The sequence below is a fragment of the Ammospiza caudacuta genome, chromosome 1 (assembly GCF_027887145.1).
Source record: "Ammospiza caudacuta isolate bAmmCau1 chromosome 1, bAmmCau1.pri, whole genome shotgun sequence".
Taxonomy (NCBI): Eukaryota; Metazoa; Chordata; class Aves; order Passeriformes; family Passerellidae; genus Ammospiza; species Ammospiza caudacuta.
In genome coordinates, this window is record NC_080593.1 from 98397755 (window position 1) to 98419839 (window position 22085).

General features: G+C 36.6%; 1 protein-coding gene across 3 annotated transcripts in view; it reads right to left on the reverse strand.

Moving 5' to 3' along the window:
- Window positions 1-572: 572 nt before the first annotated feature.
- SOCS6 (suppressor of cytokine signaling 6) overlaps window positions 573-22085 on the reverse strand; it is a 28447-nt gene continuing 6934 nt past the window's right edge. For 2 of the 3 annotated variants that reach the window (XM_058804934.1, XM_058804943.1), the window contains one exon: window positions 573-6583. In XM_058804934.1, the coding sequence (XP_058660917.1) occupies window positions 4854-6458 (1605 nt within the window). In that variant the 5' untranslated portion in view covers window positions 6459-6583 and the 3' untranslated portion in view covers window positions 573-4853. Of the gene's footprint in view, window positions 6584-7576; window positions 7693-22085 lie in introns of all 3 variants that reach the window. The other variant, XM_058804950.1, reaches the window with a different exon arrangement.

Sequence of the window (22085 nt, forward strand, 5' to 3'; positions counted from 1 at the left end):
CCGAACTACATGAGAACATGTGAACAATTGTGCATATCTTCTGTAACACACTGTTTATCTTCAATCTTCTCTTTTATTTCTGTGACTTCCCAGCATTGAGTGAATATATGATGAACAATACAATGTCTAAATTTTTATTTTGGAGCTACCTAAGAAATATCTGGTTGCTTGAAAGGCAAGAGGCAATATATTACCTTTGAGCTACATCTGGATGAAAGGGAGACTTTGGTTATGAATTCTGTAAATTTTTAATGCAAAAAACCCAACTAAAAATGATCAAAAGGTTAACTTAATATAGTATTTGTGCATACCTTTCAAAAATAATATTCTAGTTATATCCTGACAAATATTTTTTGTTTTGTAAACTAGAAATTAAAATAATTGGTATATAGAAATACTTTGAAAGTCAACTAGCAAGGATTAAAAATTACAGAATACTTAAAATAATAACCATTAAAATTTAACTGTTTAAGTCAGATTCCCAAATTTTACAGTGTCTCTCAGGACTTTCTTCTGGTTTAGAATGTCATTAATGTATATAAGACTCCACAAGCCTTTTTTGTGAATGAAATTTTTATTTACACACTGTATCCAGAAGCAGATACATAAATCCTTATACAATTATTTTTCAAAAATGTGCAAGAAATTACTATAATTTTGTTTACAAACCAAAACACATTAAAATCAATGGACTTTGGATAATTCACTCTGTGGTGTGCTTAGTACAAATAGTGCACACCAGGTCTGAAACAGAGAAAAGTGTAAACTACAGCAATCTGGATTGCAAGTATTAACTTCATGGCACTCCATCATCACTATAAAAATTCTTTAACCCAACAGGTATTCATAAAAAATTCATTTAGAATTTTTCATTATCTGTGTAGAATTTAGATCACTTTCCAGATACAATAATGCCATATTTTTCACATTATGAACTACCATCTAGGCCATTTTTTATTTATAAAGAATGCCTGTAATTTTTATTCTTTGCAGTCATAGAAAGATTTAAAGAAATTAAATTGGCAATCATTAATTCATCTATAGCTTAGCTCAGAATTTGAAAGTTCAGTAACAGAGAAATACTTCTCATCGTAGCCCATATATTGCTGGTATGCTGTTTTAAATTTATAAATCCAGTATTCACACAGATGAAATGCATCAAAATAAAAACTGCACAAATTTTACTTAGCCCAGCAGTCAATATTCACAGAAAGAAAATTGGCTTTAACAAAATGCAAAGTCAGCTCATCTGAGAACAAAAAGTTTAATTAATAATTGCATTTCTGATCCTTCTGACAGAATTACATTTTGATAAAAAGATGGCATTCACTATGTCAACAGCAGGATAAGTGCTATATCCTTCAAATAGATCAAAGAATACACATCACTTTCAGTTGTTTATAACACTGGCTTACAAAACAAAACAAAACAAAACAAAATTTAAAAAAACCACAGAGGAAATTGTGCAAATTTATTATTTCCAAATACAAGGTATTTTTTTACTCTTCTAATTGGTAAAGCAAAGTTATGAGTAATGTCAATCATTTCAGACACTGAGTTTTATTTTTAAGTTTCATTTTTAAAACTATTTTTCCTCAATTCAATTGCATAAAAAGCATACCTTTTGAACCCTTAAACTGTTGTGTTGAATAAATAGCCATATTTCTACTCTATAAGGACCATAGTCTTGTTAGCTTTTGTTCCTAGTGTATTTACTTCCAAAGGTCCCCAGAATATCCTCCATCATCTTTCTTTTATTTGTCAAGGACACTTTGTTCCTCTAATTTTTATGAAGCAGAAGTCAACACAAATTTTGTGGTTATTCTGAGTGCTTCTAAATTGACTCATAACTAAATGCTACTGTGTTTCTTTTATATTAATCTTTATAATAAGAAATTGTAAGTATCTTTAATATTTTCAAAGTATTTTTTCTAAGTTCATTCTCCTGGCCGGCCAGACACCTCACTATGAAAAAGTACTGTGAAGTTCTGATTAAAGAAACCTGTAAAAATAAGTATCTGTGTCTACTTACTACTGATTTAAAGTATTTGGAGCTTAGTAGAAATATCACCACCCACTTTTTATTCAGGAGCAAAGTGCTCTATGGTTCTTATGTCCTAGACCTCAATTGCTATTAAGTGTTCCTTTTGTGGTAGCTTTATGGCAGGGGAAATGACAAAGTTAACTTGACCTGATTAGGTTCACAGATGAACAACACAGCAAGGAAGGCAATTCAAAAATTGGATAGCTGTTTTAAAACAGTTTTTTATTTAAAAAAGCATCATTTATGAGTGAACAACTGAAATTTATAAAGGCATGGGCAAGAATTTTGGCATGTGTGTTCTTGCATGTTTTTCAATTCCACAATAAGACCAGGATATTATAGCTTCAAATATTTAGGTTTCAATGCAATGACTGCTAAATTAATGTATGTGGCATAGTATAAACATATGTTTAATGTATTCAATAGTGGTATTAAATGGCAATGAAAATATTTTATATACTATAATCTTTCAAAGATTCTGTAGAATGCATAGGCCCTCTAGTATGGGGAAAGAATTTCTAAAGTGAAGAAAATGCCAGAGGTTTTCTTCCAAAAGTATGAATCTGAAATCCATAAAAATGATTTTCTTTTTCCTCTCCACAGACAGAATCAGAACACTGTACCATACAATAGGTTATTGTGCCTTTTTGAATAAAGTTAGTGATCCTGATTCAGGGGAGGGGGAATGGGACATGACTGGGTAGGGGGAGAAGTCAGTAGAGGAAAAAAAAGAAAACAGAATCCTCCCTTTCATACATATATCTCCATGGCAGAGCCAACAAATCACATGTATAGACTGCTCTAGATTATTTTCTTTTCTAAGTTTAATACTTTATCAGACTAAAGAGGAAATCCTTATTCTCCCTCCCTTAAAAGCAAAGGCAGTCTCTATCTACCTTTGATTTTCTTTTTTTATTTTTTAGTTAAACATTATGGTCAAAAAATAAATTAAAAAAATATAAATTTTGTCTATCAATTCAGGCAACCCAAGATGTAGTGCTACTGCACCACCTTGCAGCAATACTGTATTCACTTCTAAAGACTCATTTTAGGGTACAGAAATGCTAGATTAAATAAGGAGAAGAAAATGACTCAAACAAGAAAGATGTATCAAAGATGGACTTTTTTTTTAAGGTGATCTTTACTCATTAGCCACTTCTACCAGAGATGGGGAATATGACATTTTAAAACACAAAATAGGGGCAGAAGCGTGCAAAGCAAGGCCTCTCAGCAAGGCAGAGGCAGGCCTCCTTCCGAAGCCAGCTATGACCCCTTTAGCAAGTAACTCATAAAAGTGATAAAAACATGGGAGAAAAGAAAACCAAACTAAAATAAAACAGGAAAATGCCATGGATTAACCTTGCATGATGAAAACATTACACTGTAGAACCTGTACTCCCCACTGAAAGTCTTTTTTTCCCTACAGAAGGTTAGAATAACTGTAAGCTTTCCAAATGCCAGAATCTTTGACAGATATCATAAACACTTACTTAATTGATTCAATATTTCATATGTCAAAACATATTTCATGACAGCAAACTGAAACATATTCTGCGGTCACTGTATATCCAAATATCTCTTCCCAATAATTTGAAAGGCTAGGAGAATAGCACTTTAGAGATGCATTTAAACATCCTCCATATAAAATGTTATCAATCCTGTTCCTTCCTCCTCAAGGGATATAGAAAAAAGGGGAAAATGATCCAAAGGACATTAGTGTATTACTGTACTTTCTGAAGTGAAATAAAAAAGTAGAAAGATGGAAATGATAAAATTTCAAGTAGCTTGAACATAAATATGGTAGAAATCATCCTAATAAAAGTTTTACCCCATCCCCAAAATGGCTTAAAAATTTATGTTCCCATGATAACAATTCCTAGAGTCTTCCCACAAATCCAGGAAACTTCCTTCCCTTACTCTGCAAGAGTAGGCAGGAGGGAAAAGGAAAGAAAGAGGGGACCTGGTAGGTGTCCATTTATTAACTGATGGCATGATTATAAAAGGTAATACTTTACAAGACCCCAATACCACAATTTTCTTCTAGGTACTATACATTGACTTTCATAGACTGTTTTTTAAAGGCCATTTTTAGAGGACAAAACACTGAGACGAGAAGAAGGCAGAACCAGCCTTCTCAAACACAAGAGTGTACAGACAGTACAAGGCTTAGGAGGAAGGCTTTTTCTTTCCCAAAGATATGCCACATAACCATGTTCTTATCACACAGCTCTGTCTATACATTGGGACATATCTCTACAGAAATGTCTAATTATGACACTAGGAAACAGTTTTTAATTTAGATGTAAAATCAGTAATTTAGAATCCCAATATGTTATTTATCCATGATAATTTTTTTCCCAGAGGTTGTTTTAAAGGAAAAAAAAAATTCCATTCAATAAGTTTCATTTGACTTCTACTTATCGTTGAATACACATGAAATGTGCTTTCAATGCATAAAAATCACAGTGGATAGCAGCAAAGGACTTGGGGGAAATTAAGGAGAATTTGATCATTCACATTGTGATTAATCTGCACATTGATGAAAGATAGCTATTTCACACTTCTAAAAATAAACTTGAGATCATTCTTTCAACAAAACAAAACAAGAAAAAAAGCCTCCCAAAATACACAAAACCCCCCAAAACAAACATAAATCCAAATGCATTACTTTTCTTTTACAGACAAAAATGAAATATTTTTATGGCAGCAAAAGATTTTGATAATAATGGAAGTCTGTAAACTGTAATTCAATCTCTTTTTGTTGTTGTTGTTGTTCCCAAAGTGCAAGATGCAAGATTCCCGTAAGCTTTCAGTAGTGCTTTTCCTGTAAATAATCCTTCATTTTGTTTGGCAAAGGCAGTTTTTGAATCAGGTCTATTCTGGTGTACTGACGTATTACAAAACGACACAGGTACTGTAAAGAGCGCACCTGCATAAACCGGGACACGGGATTTGTCAGTCTCACTGGGTAAGTTGCAGATCCTGGCAGCCGGGATCTCGAATAGCAGAAAGCTCCATTTTCAGAGTCCCTGATTGAATGTTCAATTAAGTCAACTATAGATGTATGTCCCTCCACATCTGGCTGTTCATAAAAACTAAACCTACCATTTGAGTGTTCAATTCTAGTGTGAAGAGTTTTTCCATGGGAACGAAAACTCAAACTTAAAAGATAGCGATCATCAGAACTATCTCGAACGAGAAACGAGCCATCAGGCACATTAGCTAATTTTCCCTCTGCCTCCCAGCGTGTAATGGGGCCCCAGTACCATCCTTGTTTTGCAAGCTTTTTCAGTTCTTCTGTGAGGCTTGTCACAACCATAGGACCACTGTTCTGTACAGAGTCATAAACTCTTCCAACTCCTGGGGCAGTGTTAGGATCAAAATTCAAATGGCAGCGCATACTTTCAGCCACATGGGCATCTGTGCCATTTAATCCATTGAAGTTCCTTTGGATTTGATTATTCTGCATTGGAGGTAGCAAAGGTGAGAGTGGAGGGACATCGCTATGATTAACTCTTGGGCTTTGCAACATGACTCCTGTGGTACCAATCAACAAACCATTCATCGTCTGGTCCACAAAGATATCCGGTGCAACGACTACGTCCTGATCCACTTGGCTCTCATCTTCATGGAAAGCATTTCCCCCCACTTGAGAAGAAACAGTCGAAACTTCCATGGGTGAGGAACTATCCAGACAGTAACTACGTGATCCTTCCAAAGGATACATTCCCTCATCTAAAGGCACAGTATACTGAATGTAGTCCTGAGGCATTAATCCAATAACTACAGGCACATGTTCATCAATATGAAGATGCAAGTCCCCGTTCTGAGATTCCGTATTTTTTAATGCATTGGTTTGTTCCTGGAACACATTTTCTGACTGCAAGTCATGGAAGTCCTTTCGAACACCATTCAGTGCTGGGCTTGGATTAGAGGAATGGACCAAGGCCTTGACTTTCACTTCCATTTTGATGCAAGTCTCTTCTGAATTTGTAGGTCGGAGTGGCCACGGAGTTGGGCTGTAATGGTGATTACGGAGGGAAGTGGATCTCAGAGGTCTTTGAGCTCGCACATCTTTGAAGGTTATTGGAGCAGATGAGGAAGAAAATGTGTCATCATCTGCAGAGCTTACAGATGGTGTGCTGCCTTTGCCTTTCTGTTTTTGTTTTGCTGAAAGCCTCCTTTTTAACGTACCCATTAAACTTTCACTTTTTGATCTATTTTTGCCTCCTTTTTCATCTTCACTATTGACTTCACAGCTAGCCAAATCTTTACCATAGCAGCTGCCAAACAAGGAGTCATCTTTTCCAAATTCACTTAATGATGGCTGCTGAACCACTACAAAGTCACTTTCATCTTTACTTTTATTTAAGTTAAAGGACTTGCGAATTGTTTTGAGACTAATTTTCTTCATTATGACAAGTTACCAAATCTGGCTGATCAGCAGTGCTTGCAGTGATGTAGCCCTAACACACGAAGAGCAGCTTCTGCTTCATTTATGTGTTTTATCCAGCCTCATTTAACTTCAAGAGCCATTTCCTGGAAAGAAATAAAAAACAATTACATTCACAAAAGAAATATTTCAAAAATTATCTATAAGGGTGTTCCCCTCTCCAAGCAGAACAGAAATTGCAATACTTTAACAATGGGCATCACATAAAAGTAAAAATAGGGAGATGACTTCGAAACAATCAGGCTCAAAACATGAAATTCCTACATCAGCCGTGGAGATTTCCACAACTTCATTCTGCTTTCAGCATGGTAATTTTTGAAACATCCACACACCTCATATTACACTCACAGGAACATATATTTAATGCATTTATATATAATTTTCAAACACATAAACATCCCTTTCTTTCCAAAAGCTCCTAAAAATCCACACACAAGTAACTACAGAAAATAAAACTACAGAAAACATTCTAATCAACAGAATTCCTACATGAAATTAGGAGGTTAAACTGTGACTGGTCCTAAAAACATGGTCTTATAATGTTATACTTTCTCTACACAAGAAAGTTAAGTAATATTTAGAAGATTCCATATTTATAGGAAAACTAACTGTAGTGAAAATACAGATTTTCCTGAACAGCAAAGCAACATACATTTACAGCAAGTCCCCTCCTGAACTTCTGTGAAAGAAAGGATTTCCAATCTGTTTTAGCCACAGAAAACCAAGTCATGGGCTCTTCTTGCCTAAAATTATTCGAGCTCTTCTTCCTCCAGTATTTCTACCAAGACCTAGTGGACACAACTGCTCAAGTTCCAGACAACTGCTCCAACCTGGCATCTTGCAGAATCAAGTACCCACAAATTTGATCTTTCTGATTCTTTTTATTCTCCATTGAGGTTTGACTGTGTTTTGGGGGGGCTTTGGATGGGCATGGCTTGTTTTGTTTTAATTTTAACTAGATCTTCCAAAGTAAACAGCTCTGCAAAGAGAAGGACAATGCATGGGAAAGAGAAAACAGGGAAGTTGCTACTCGCACAGAAGTGGGTACTACAATTAGCAGTAACTGTTATTCCACATACCTCCAAATACGTGCGATGTTAGCAGCACAACCTGCAGCAGCAAGCCTGGCTCCAGGCTAAGCATGGCAAGCTGAAGGACTCTAAGAATCTTTCAAGAAATCTTCAACCTTGGTGGACTGAGGGGAAAGTAAAAGAGCCCTTATATACACACTTCCACTTTTCTCCCAGAGTATCACAATATAAGCAAAGCGAGAAAAACAGTGCAATGGCCTGAAATACGTTTTATCAACTAAACAATACCGTTTTCTTAAATAAGCATTCAAAAACTGCATAAAAGCATGGGAGGACAATGATAACTATAACCAAAAAGCAGTCCACTGCCTATTGCTGCTGCCCAGCCCAACTTCTGTGGTCCTCAAGTACACAAAAGCTAAAGGATATATCCAAAGCAAACTAAAAGGCAATGTGAAGCATCTACAGATTCTGAACTTCAAAACCCCTTGAAAAATTTTAGGTAAAACTGCTGCTGGAGGGGTGGACACTGCTCTATAAAAAGCAGAAGCAGTAAAGATTGATTTTTTTAAGTTGTACCCTAGTCCTATCCTCATCAACCAATTTCAAAGACTGGTTCTGTGTCCTTGTTATAACCTCTGATATTTCCCAAGTCCATCTTTAGAGCACATTCAGATCTTTCCATTTCATTTTCTTAATTACCAAACTAAATAACACTTTCCTTTATTTCAATGGCGAGAACTAAAAGGTTTCTCCAGTCTCTAAACTGATTCACTTTCTACCAGCAAAGAACAAACATGACCAGAACACTTCCTAGACAAAAGTCTAAGAATCAATTACTTGCTATAAATGAGTATTAAGACTTAAAAAAACCAGACCCAGTATTTTATGATATGTTCACTAGTTACTTTCCACTTCTAACATGATGCCTGTTGTATCAGGAGTCATTAAATACTAAAACACAATCCTCCAGAGACACAATGTGAACACAATCGTGAGTTATGGGTATGAATTTTCACAGGTTAAAACACTATGTTTACTTTCTTACAAGTGCAGATAAAGGGAGACTTACATGTCAATTAAAAGGAGACTCAAAATGTCATTGACTTTCTAATCCTAAAGCATTTGCATTTTGCCACCTTTCCAATTTGCAGAACTCTTTTTGTCATATGTAACCAAATTAACCTACAAAATGAGTGAAAATTACACCCTCAGGATTGCATTCCTTCTCCTAAACTAACAAAGTCAGAGCATTGATTGATTTGATAAAGTTAACTCTGGTTTTGTGTATGTAGTTCCAGAAGCCTGGGAACTATCACATTAGCTCCACCTGTGAAATCCAGTGCTCTCCAACTGCTTCTGACATCCACAAGCTGATATTATTTCCACTTTTCCAGAAATGTCCCTCCCTCCTTGTGGAAGATACTGTCTGCAGATACCAATCTCATCACTCTTTTGACCAGTACCAGGACTCAAGGAAACAGCAGGAAGGTGATATACACAGCAGGGGATATTTAGGTTGGATACCAGGAAAAGGTTTTACACACTGAGGGTGGCTGGGTACTGGAACAGGCTCTCCAGGGAAGTGGTCAGAGCACAAAGCCTGACAGAGTTCAAGAAGTATCTGGACAATGCTCTTAAGCACATGATGTGATTCTTGGGCTGTCCTGCACAGAGCCAGGAGCTGGACTCAATTACCCTGATGGGTCCCTTCCAACTCAGTATATTCTGGATTCTATAAAATGGTTGGTTTATTAGTTGTATTCTTGTAAAAACTCATGTCAAGATATAACAAAGGTTTGATGATCAACTGTAAAGCACATAGAAAACATGTATCTATCCAGAAGCCCAGTTCACTCATGCCTGAGAAGATGATAAAAATCTAGTGACAGTCCAGGTCAAAGCTCTTCAAAGTAAGCCAGACATACTCACATCATGAGACCAAGTCTCTAAATAAGTTGTCCATATGAGACCCGCCCTATGATACCTCCTACACATATTTTATCCAGGGTGGGAGGAAACAAATACACCCTGAAGTCAGATACCCAAATTGATCCCAATACATCTCCTTCTTTGCACGTACTTAAAGAGCACCAGCTAATTCTGCATTGGGTATCAATGTGTTTAAAAACACTATATAAACAGCCCTCAATAGATGATACACTCATATGTTTGCAAGTAGAGAATTCATTGCAGTCTTCATCCAGAGCTGGTGCAGAAGAGGCCAGGCATGCACCCCTTCCTGGAATACATTTAAATGAATTATGAAACTTCACAACCCTCAGCACAGCAACAGCTTCGCTAGTATTTTGCAAGAATTACGGCGTGACTGAAGCTTCCCACCGATGTGCTCTTCCAGTGCCATCTGCTGTACAGTGAATTAGATGGCCTAACAAGAGACAACTCTAGAAATTCTTCTGGCAGATATTTGCAACTATTAACAGACTCGAACTCCACCAATGTATTTCTAAAGCCTGGTGACTATATGTGCAAAAACACCTGGAACACACAGACTGATAATGAGAGATTAACTGAATCCAGAAAGAAATGAGATCTTAATGCACAGAATAATGTGGATTAATGAAATTCAAACTTATGAACTTTCATCACAAATTCTGCATCTCAGAATTTTTAATAGTATGCAGGTTAACAAAATACAAGCCAGGTTTCTGGATGAAAACTACTAAATTACTACCCAGTAAACACCATGTCCCCTTTTGCACATAAAAATATGTGCAATGAAATGCAAAAAATATGTGTAATGAGAACTAAATTTGTACACCTCACTTGGAGGAAGAGCAACATTTCACATACAAATGTGAAATTACTAGTGAACATAATTACGGCTACAAGTTTACTTTACAGGCTGCTTCTTAGAAACCTGAAAAGCAGGCCATGCAGTGGTATATTAATTATTATGGTGGCCAACACTGATGTATGAAAAATTATGGAATTTTTATATATATCAATTATTGCAAATCCAGTTTGCGTATTTCAACATTTCAGAGTAGTTTCAGTTTGATGGTACAAAATGGTTTCAGTAGATTGGAATCACATAGTTAACTCTACGCAGTGTTTGCAAAAGTACACCAACAAAAAAGTCTGATTATACTGTCTTTATTAATTTCTGATCTTTTTCACACTTGTATGTTAGGCATACTCATTTCCCAAGACAAATACTATAAACAATGATGCCAAAACACACTACAAGAGAAATAATCCAGGAATAACTTTAAGGAGTTAGGACAGAAAACATCACACTGGAAACATAGAGCAAAATACAACTCATGTTTGAACAAAGAATTGTCCTTAAAAAGTTTAATTTAAAAGTCATCACAAAAATGACTTCAAATTATTAGTCAATGCTACTTCAGAAAACTTTTCTAAAATAAATGTTAATCTGCTTATTTATTTTCATAAATTGAAACAGTTGAGCATTGATCTTTTTAACCCACACCATTCTGCATCATTCCTGAAAAGTCCGTCTTTCGCTTAGAAATATATAGTCTTTATCCTTCTATTGGATTATCATAAGACTTACATAATTTACAATTTCAATTTATTGAATTTTATCAAAATTATTTATATTTTGATAAAATATAAATATTTTATATTTATATTAATATCCTATTTATATTAGGAAAATAACTAAAAATACCTCAAAAGTGAAAAGTTTCTGCATTCCTGGGCATGACAACCACTAGGGTCTCATTACTGTCAGATAATGAAGCCTATTCTAATCTGCAGAAGCATAAGTTCTCATTCCCTGCTTTCCCCAAATTGTCACTGAAATATAGTCACACATTCTTTGGAAGGGCATGTAAAAAACAGCATCTTAAGGAAATGCAGATTTCAAGTGCTGTATTTTGGAAATTTCTAAGTGTCTACATTTTCTCTAAAGTAACTAAATCTATTAATATGAATTATTAAGAAGTTGGTATCCATACCCATTCCCATCAACTTTACTTCAATACTGAAGTCTGTATCACTGGAAGTTTTTCTTCAAACCAGTATACAAAATACTGACACGAGGTATTTCCTGCTATGTATTTAGAGTTTCAAGCCATATGAGTAAAAAAAATACACACTAAATACTCATTAAGTAAAGATAGATTCAAACACCTTCAAACACCATTAGTTTCTAAAAGAACATACATACTACAGTGCAATTTTTGGCTTTTTCTCTATACATGCCATAAGCACACTGAAGATGGTGAAGTTTTTGTCCTTCACTGATCTTCAAGTAAATTCCTACATTATACTTCTTTTCAGTAAGAAGAATCTTTAAATGAAGTAACCTAAATTCCATTGCATACTCTTATACCTTGAAAACAAGAAAAAAAGGTAAATGGTTTTAGTAGTGGCTTCCTCACTAATGGATGAACACTCCCTGAATATGACAACAAATTCTATTAAAGCCCTTCTGATTTGCATACCTGCTTTCCTAGTGAGCTCAAGGCTCAGATGTACAACTTCACATAAAACTGGAACAAGGAAAAAACAGATGAGAAGCTCATCTAACAGTACATTACACTTATAGCAATTCAAGAGTACTTAAAGCCTCCTATTTTTACGCTAACTAATCAAACACCTGAACCATGAGTTACTCTCCACAAATTTAAACTTCTACCCTCTATGACTGGAGCAGCTGAGGAAAGTATGGTCAATCTCTCTGCAGGGCACTGTAATTGAACAGGTTTTATACAGATTATAATTTCAAACCAACCAACCAACAGTAAGTTGTGTCATTTAGTCATATCATCTCTATTTTTTTCCCTCCTTTTACAGAACTTAAACATAAAACAGTCCATGTGCACTACTGTTCCAACACAGGACAGGGTAACCCTAATCACTACCAACCTTTAGCAGAGAGTAACCAAGGTGCACCTTTGGTAATACATAGAAAAGTGGGGTAAATTAATAATGAAAACTTGACACAATGAAAATTTTCTTTGTCACTTCTGATTATGGGAATTAAAAGTATGTAAAACCAGGAACAAAGCCACTGGAAAAGCCCAAATACCTTGACTTCTTTTTCCTGGCCTGCTGTTGAAAAAGAATGCCCTTTAACATTTAGATTTCCTTGATTTTTTTTTTTTCATTTTCTCTGTTTTAACACTATTTAATCCATGAGTGCTTGCAGTAGGTCCTGTTCTTTCCCATATTTGGTTGCAGAATGGAATATTTCTATCTGATTGGTGATTTTCCTCTGGGGAGTAACTTCAGGGTGTTAAATGGCATCTCTATTATGGTTCGTATGTGTATATACAAACTTGTAACTATAATAATTTCATCACTACAACAGCCAAGCCCAGTTACTAATATTAACAGACCTCAGCCAAGGTTACATCTGTGTCACCCAAGGATGGCTGGCTGGGATCTGTATCTGCTCCCGAGCTACCATGGGCACACTAACGTGGGGGTGTTAAACTGAAGTCGGCACCAGTTGGTATCGGATCAAGAACACACAACATCATGACACCAGAGCTGCTGTTGGACAAGGAAACTCCAGGGAAGCTGGGTGGATAACAGCCAGTAACCTCTTGAGCCATTCCTGCTAGATCTCTCACAAACTGAGAATCAACACCCAAATAGGGAAATAAGCAGACTGTACTTTGCATACATTTACTAAAAGACAACACAAGTACCACCTTTCATCACTTCCTTTTAAGCAAACATATGATAATAAAGCATACTGCTAACAAATTGTTTCAAGAATGTGGAAAAATTACCAGGAAAATGAAACCACTATTGGGCTCTAAGACCCTGATTAACAGCAAGGGAAAAAAAAACCAAAAACAAAAAAAAACCAAACAAACAAAAAAAACCCCCCCAAAAAAACCAAAAAAAAAAAAAAAACCAAAAAAAAAACCAAAAAAAAAAAAAACCAAAAAAAAAAAAAAAAAAAAAACAAAACAAAAAACAAACCAGCAGTTCTGTGTATGCCAAGGAGCTGAAAAAGAGAAAAGAGCATTTTTGATAAATCAGAAGGGAGAAGTCGCTAAAGAAACCTGATGTGTTCATGTGTTTCACTGCAGGAAATCCCATCCATTGACTGCAAATAAACTTCTGCTTTTAGTTTTCACATAGCTGTGCAGAAGCAGATGAAGAGTGAGAATAATGCTCAGTCAGGCTCTGTTTTCATTTCTTGCTATTTTACCAGAATGCAGCAGCCAGCCTTGCAGCAGACTGTCTGTCAGCAAAAATTAAGTAGTTTCATAAGCAAAGGTTAGACTTCCTGGGAGATAATATATGAGAATTCCTTTCCAACTAAGGGTCCATCCCCCACTCCATCCTGACAGAAGATTACACCAAAATGTTTCCCCTCCGTTGTAAGATATGGGGTAGCCTCATCTTGATAATGAGGATTTATGGTTATCCAGGATATATATGCAATCCTCTTAAACCATAACACAGTTATGTTAGGAATCTGAAAAGCTGCAAAACTGTAATGCTCTACAAACCAGCATTTCATTTTACAATGCAGACCAACATCATATTCTGTAAAAGGAATCAATTTTGAAACATTTTTGCTCTAAGATGGCAAGGAACAGATTCTGTGCCTACGTATTTGAGAACAACATAAATGTTTGAAATTAATATCATGAAAATGAAAGGAGGAACAGGAAAAACACAGTAAAAACAAAATAAAATTGCATTTCTGCACTTATAATTATTGAGAAGTATGCATAAATGTCTAAATGCTGGAATGTATGTTGAAAAGAACAAAATATATGTAATTGTATGGGTGCACATACTAAAACCCAATGCAGTTTGGTTTCTGAATCCTCAATTATACATTTCCAAACATAATTTTAGAAATGCTATCCATCTTTTCAAAGCATATGCCAGAAAGACAGAAAGAATAAAGCAGACCATTCTCTCAAAGTGATTTATTTGTGGTCAGCAATAATCTGACCACTCTTCATGTTAGTGACAAAATAATATAATTGTGAGAAACACTTTTCCAGCCCTTCCCAAAAAAGGAAAGAAAACACTCAGCAGACATGCAGCAGCTAAATAGGACCACTTCATGTTGACTTATATCGATTTTGGTTTCACTTTCAAAGTTCAGGCTGGTGTTTCTACAGCAAGCACAGGAACCTTGTTACTGTGTACAGCTTCCAAAAAATGAACCAAGACAGCTGAAAAGGGCCTGCTGCAAAAAAAATATTTTGACGAGGAGACATTAAACAGGTACCATGAATGATCTTTTCCTACTGTGCTATGTCAGAACAGACATTCAACTTCTCAGGCCAAACATGTGTCACCGAAGAACCCCGCAGTATGAGGGGCACGTACCAAATGAGCAATACAGAAATACACCACTCAGTTAAACCCAATGCTACACATTTGTTTCCTGCTTCCAGAGGAAAAACATCAGTAGGAAAAAAAAAAGGGAAGACATTGTAAGGAGAAAGAGGAAAATACAGGAAAAGTAATCAAAAGACAAACCTCTTACCATATGGTACCATTACAGAAATGATAATTCTAGGAGGTACTGAAAAACATCTGGAGGACAACTCAGTCATTGGTCACAGCCAGGACACTGTGTCATGAGAAGAAAGTCCTGCTTGTCAAACCTGATTTCCCTTTATGACAAGGTAACCCACCTTGGTGACAAGGTGATCAAAGGAAGCAAACTGTGTTATCTTTTTGGATTTCAGTACTTTTAGGTACTGTCACAGGATCCTTCTGGACAAAACATCCAGCACACAGCTGGATAAACACAGCATGGGATTGGTGAGAAGTGGCTCACGGGTCAGACACAAAGGGTTATAGTGAATAGGGTGACATCAGACTACGACCTCTCACCAGTGGGGCTCTGCAGGGCTCCACCTCAGCCCCGTGCTTCTTTCAACATCTTTATAAATTACTTTATAAAAGGACGCAGAACTGGAAGAGATACTGAGCAAGTTTGCAGATGACACAAAATTGGGAGGAGCAGAGAGGTCCTGCAGAGAGACCTTGACAAGTTAGAGGGCTGGGCAAACACCAGCCATTCAAGTTGAACAAGGGCAAGTGCCCGATTCTGCACCTGGGATGGGGCAATCCCGGATGTACAGACAGACCGGGGAATGAGAGGCTGCAGAGCAGTGCCACAGAAAGGGACCTGGGCCAAGCCTGTCCTGAGGGGCATCGGGCACAACATCACCAAGCAGGCAAGGGAAGGGATTGTCCCACTCTGCTCTGCACTGGGGCAGCCTCACCCCACCTCAAGTGCCTTCCAATTCAAAATATTCTGTGATTCACGTTTCTATTGAAAATTATGAGGTTTTGTACAGCACCACTGCATATGTCACTATACTACAATTTTTTAAATATTGTCATTCTCCCTAAATTATAAGTTGTTAATTTGTTATAGACATCTTTTTTTTGCTTCTGCCTGTCTCAGTCACCTGATATGAAAATTAAGACAAAGGAAGTAGTTTTAAATTACTATAGCACCAAGCAAGCTATCTGATTGATAATTTTGCTTTCTTTAAGGTGCAACATGGGATAGTCTCTTCTTCAGGAGCAAAAATGAGAAAACAGCATATCAGAAAAGCTATGAAGTCACATTCACAAGGGAAAAAACAAACCCAAAACAAACCCTGAAACAAAGTTAAACATAACTTTTAAACACCTCACTTGCCACACTATCTAGCCAACAGGTGGCTTCATAGCCCATGTTTGTAAAACAAGTATCTTCACCAGTAAGTAGTAAACAGCTCACCTTTCCACTTACATTTGTCATTTATGCTAATCTGACAGACAACCAGGACCATCTGTAATTGGCCTTTATTCCTACAAATATCATCCACCTGGCATCAAAGATATTTTAAAAGAAAGAAAAAATTCTGCACAAATTAGCTCCAAGTAATACAATTCCTTTCAAAATATCTAGATAGAAAAAAAACTCCCAACCTTTTAAAAAGTATGCCAAAAACATAGTAATTAAATTCTTCAAGCAATAATTCATATTTAGTTATCTAATGTATTCCAGCAGGAACAAAAGAAACGTTGTTAAACTCTAAAAGATAAATATAGTTTATAGTGACCTGTCTACCAAATACACAAACTGAAACAAAGGCACCTGAAAAAGCTTTCAAGATAGGACTGGCTTTATAATTCACTACACAGAAAAAGAGGGTTCTGTTTTTCTGCCATATGCAGCACAGTCATGTTCTGCAGCTGGAGAATGTGCAATTGCAGGAAGACTCATTTTCCGATTTTTCAGCTCTTCTGGAAGGCCCGAGCAAACAGCAATACACTGCAGCCTTACACTGTCTTGTACCATTCTGCCTTGCATCTCATGGCCGAGGCTGACTCCAAATTAACCTCCCCAGTACAGTTTTTCATTGAGACTGAATGACCCTTGGAACTTGTATGACCAGGTAGAATCTCCAATGTTTTTACTGCTATCACCCCCACCTGCCTCCATCAGGCCATTTTCAATAAGAATAAAAGCCTTTCCTTAGAAGATAACACTATCCTCTCAATTCAAGCTAAGATGCAGCAATTCTTTATGAGACAGTTAACCCTCGACATAAATGGAAGGATTAAATGAACTCATTTATGGTCTGAGGGGAAAGAACACAGTGCCTTGATTAAAGAGAAATCAGAGTGGAAAGATCTTCCCCAACATCTGTACAGAGTTCACACATGCAGAGAAATCTCCAAGCAGGCTGAGGAGGAAGCAGCTAATAAGCACAGTCCCCAGAATCACAGAGAAAAAAGGACTGACCTCTGTTTTGGGACTTCCTTCACTAAATTATCAGAGAAATACAATGTATTTGCTACACAGATGTCACAAATGTCCTACCATTCCCCTCCAGACCATATAAAAATGTTTACTGTCAGTACTGGAAACTCCTTACCTTGCATGAAATTGCCATACAACTCAGATTTGGTAAGTTTTCAACCTGCAGACTCCTGCCTCTATGGCTTTCCTTTTTTATGCACATTAAATCAGTTCACATCTTTAAGCTCTAACAATGGAAAATTCTAACAGAATACAAACACCAACAACTCATATCATTCATGTGTTCATTGTGAAAGAAAAGTAATTTTGTGAAATTATCATAGATTTAATTCAATTTTTTTTAACTAAAGACAGCAACATTTTTCCAAAGCAATAACAATTGTGTTACTACAATACATATATAACATATGCATAATTTGAAAGTGTATGCATCTTTTCAGTAAAACTCATTGAAAAGAGAAACAGATATTCAGTGAACTATGAAAGACCTGGGATGAAAAGGCATTGCCTACATTTAAACAATAAGTATATTTAGTCAACCAAGGTCATTCTAATCCCTGCAATAACAACAAATACATAAAATACTGCAGAAGTGTGTCTCACATAAAGTAAGAGGCTTCTATTCAAGAAGCCATGTTTCCTAGTCACTTCTCAAAAGTTCACGAAAAAAAAAGCTCAAGAGTTAAACACACATTCAGAGACTATTGTTTGTTTTAGCATTGCTTCCCATAGAAAGAAAACTCAACCATGCAAGGTTTCTGTGTATGGCCTGAAGTCCCACGAGGGCTGCCCAAGTTTTATCAAATAAGCAGAAAGGCAGTGTCCCAGCTAAGAGAGCAGCCATGGCAAAAATTCATATATTCTTACATATACAAAAATCCAAGGGCATTTCTAAACACAGGAAAAGCTTTCTCTGGAACTCAAAAGTATTTTGAAAAGCAAGGAGAAAAGTGACATGAAACATCTCCATTTCTCAAGAGAGATGATGTTCACATAAACTGTTTCATTGTAACATAGAAATGTTTACCTCTGACCTTAAAGATACCACCTACATTCACTAGAAGTAAAAGTATTTTGTTACTGTGACTGGTTTTTCAATTCTGATCAACTGTTAAAAAGCAAAAGGCTTTGGAGATACTTTTTATATCACTGCATTAAGAAACCAGCAGTGCAAAATATTAAACTTTTAAAAATTACCTCTAAGTTCCACTAACAATTTTACTTTCTTGAAAATTTAAAACATTATCACTAAAATAATCACAATCAACTTCTCTCAGTAAGTAAAATCCTTTGTGCTTTCCCTCTTGAACGTCATAGTGAGAAAAGTAATTTTATATCCTTTATCTGAACCGTTTATATAGGAAACATAGTAGACAATTTCATTAAGGTTCAAAGTCCTAGAACTCAGAAGTTGAGAAAAGCCAGAAGAGTTTCCTAACCAATCCTCTTTCTTCTTTCACATGTGGGACAAAAATGTTTACATTAATGCTGCTCTCCAACGTCCTTTAAAATGTATAGTCCTACCATTTACTTACAGGACACCAATTAAACTCAAAATTCCAGACAGAATTATTGACTTCATTAGGGACATTTTTGCTGTCTCTCTGTCCAACATTTAAATGTTAGTGCACAGGCACTCAATGCTCTATTCAACACTTCACGAGTCAGAACACAGAAAGATTAATTTTCACTTTTTTTAGATGGATTCATAAGCTGAATATCATGCACCATCAGGCAAAAAGAAGGTAGTTTAATTCTGAAACCTAAATTTTAAATTCACATAATGTGGAGTTATGGGGGAAAGGGGTGAGAGCTGCTGGGGTTTTGAGAAAACACCTACCCTACCTAAATCTGAAATCTCCCACAGTTCTCTAAGATGGCAGCAGGAGTTGACTGCAACAGCAAAGTGCAGTGTGCTGCAAGAGATCACTTAAACTTCTTCTGGTCCCTTTCAGAGGTTTACTGACAATGGAGGAGTAAGTCTAACATACAAGCTTGGGTTTCATTATTCTTTTGAAATATACCAAACGTTTCAGTAACTTTCTATCACTGTCCTCTAGTGACGATTCAACTTCCCTACTTCCCTTAAAACTTCACAATTCAGCAGATATTTCACAAAGTTCTTTCAGCCAGTTGTTTTATTTATCAAAGCAGTAAGCAAATGAATAGCCCATGTTACAGTACCAAGATGTAGCAGGTAGCAGGATGAGGAGCAGAGAATCCATCAGTGGTATGTAGCCAAAGACATTAAAAAAATGCAGAAAAAATAAGAGCAAACCACCAAAGTTATGGAGAATGGTAACAAAAAAAATAAAACAAATCCCCTTCTTCCCTAAAAAAAAAAGGGAAAAAAAGCACAGCAAAACTCTAACACCTTTCAAGGTTAGTTCTAAACCATTGATTAAAGTGATTGAAGTACAACCTGCAAAGAAAGCAAATTCAGACTAACAAATAGGCCAAGGCCCAGTGTTTGAGTTTTGCATGGTACAAGCTCTGAGTTGGCTAAACTGGTGTCACTAGCATGGCACAAAGCATTCTCACAACCCCCACCCCATTCTGCTTGTAACAACAGATCTGACTGAGGCTGATGGCCTGCTTTCCAAAAATACAATTGAAAGCCAAGTACATTCTGACAAACTGCAAAGGTCAGAACTGTAACTACTCTTACCTAAAATAAAAAAAATCTGGCTTTTGTCCAAGTTAGAATTTTTTTTTTCTGTATCAAAGCATAAGCAGTCCCTCTAAAAATCTACAGGAGCTGCAAGTACTTTGGGCATACTACAACAACCAAGTTCCTTAAAACTTTTACAGACATGTGGACCTTTGTTGTTCTTGAAAATCCTTCATATACAGGGAGCAGCTTAATCAAGGACGTATCAGAATTTCAGAGAATTTTTTTTCTTTTAACTCAAAGCTCCTCAGTAGCCTTTATTCTTATTTTTTGTATATAAAAGCAGTAGTACTTAGTGTTAAAAGAACGGTATCAGTGGCTGCCCTGTGGTTAACACCTTTATCTACATTTTTAATACTGTCTATCATCACCCAGAACCATGCCACATAAAATTCAGTGGCAACCACTTCTTTTTATGGACACCATGAGAAGTGGAAGCATGATCATAGAATTCCTTTGGATCACATAAGGAGCTTGCACAAATGGAAATCAAACTACAAAGTCTAATTACTTGGCCAGTGGTCCTAAACACCATGAAAGGAGAGTCTCACTTAATATATCCTACTGTGCAGCAACAGCTTCAGATGCAGGATGAATTGGGAGAGAAAGTCAGATGCAGGTTTTCCCTCTCCAGATCAGTTGCTTACTCCACCAGGATGAGAAAGGCACACTATCTAGATGATTTTCAGCTCTGTTAATCTTCTTCAGAATGGCTTTAGAAGAAGGAATAGAAATCCTTTCACACTACAGAGCAACTGAAAGGCTGGTGTTCAGAGTAGCCCTCATACAGAAAGGACAGAAGTGGAAAATTACCGTGGCTATCTTACATTCTGAAAGAAGGCTCTACCTAGCAAGCTGTTATGTCCTGTACTTTTACATCACTGGGAAATGCAGCCTGTACTGCTTGCAGTCTGTGAAACCTGTATGTGCAAATGACAAGGAAATTTTTAGCTACACACTTCTGTATTTAATTTCATATTTCACTGCAGATTTTGTCCTTCATATAGATGACAGGCCCAATATCCGCCTATTATCTATGGTCCTAAATAAATAATAGTGACAACAATCCGCTCACACACACTTGGGAATCCATTTTAAAGGCAAAGGAGCATTTAGTACATCAAACATAAGGAACCCACTCTTACATAGTTGCACCTCAATTCTATTCTGGAGCACACATACTATTTAATGAGATACAATTCGACTCAGATTGTCAAATAGTATCAGCTAAAGAAGGATCAGTCTTTCATGGAAAAGAGATCCAATCAGTGGAACAGAAAGTAAGGTTTACTTTACAGACAAGCCAGCACAACGCAACAAACCAGAAGGCAGGGGGTAAAGGCAGGAACAGAACTTCCTTCTCCATATTTAAAGACTGGGGGGATCTTGAGTCAGGTGGTGCCCAAGGGGCAATCACCCTGAGTACCTCTAATTAAGAAGTCTCTCCTGGAATATGCTCCAGTAACAGCATCTGTATCAGTCAAGCACCAAGCACTCTGTGCTCACTGATCCCCCCATGTGTTTGGCCTGGCTGCCCCTCCAAGGTCTTAGGATCCGCCGCAGAAAGTAATCCAAGCTCTGCCTTTCAGAAAATGAGAATGTAAAACACAGCTTATTTAAAATATTTCCCTTCCTAATTTCACTGGCAGAAGGCCCAATAGGAACAGAGTAAAATAATTATCTTCTTTATGGTTTAGAGTCTATCCACACATGGGAAACAGGAGACACGGCTGTGCTTAAAGTACTGTCAAATACACCAGGTAAACACACCTGTAGGGAGAGCATTATGTCCAGCTAATCTCACAAAATTACTTTTACACTTTGTTTCCCCTAAAAAAAGAAGGCGAAACATTACATAAATTTCTAATTTCACCCTTTTAAGTCCAAGGGTGCTTGTAAGAAGGCACATACCCTAACACTGCCCAACTTGCACACTGACCAGAATAGGAACAGAATTTTGACTGCACAGGCAAAGCTGTTTAGCCATCTTTTTCATAAAGTCCTGACTTGTCAGAGTAAAGCCTTTTTACAGGACTAGACCAGTTCTGACAAAACTTAGTCTACATGCAAATCTTCTCATTTTGGGTCAAAATGAGAGAGCCTCTTAATTATTCATGATTAAGATCAGGAAATGCTTTTTT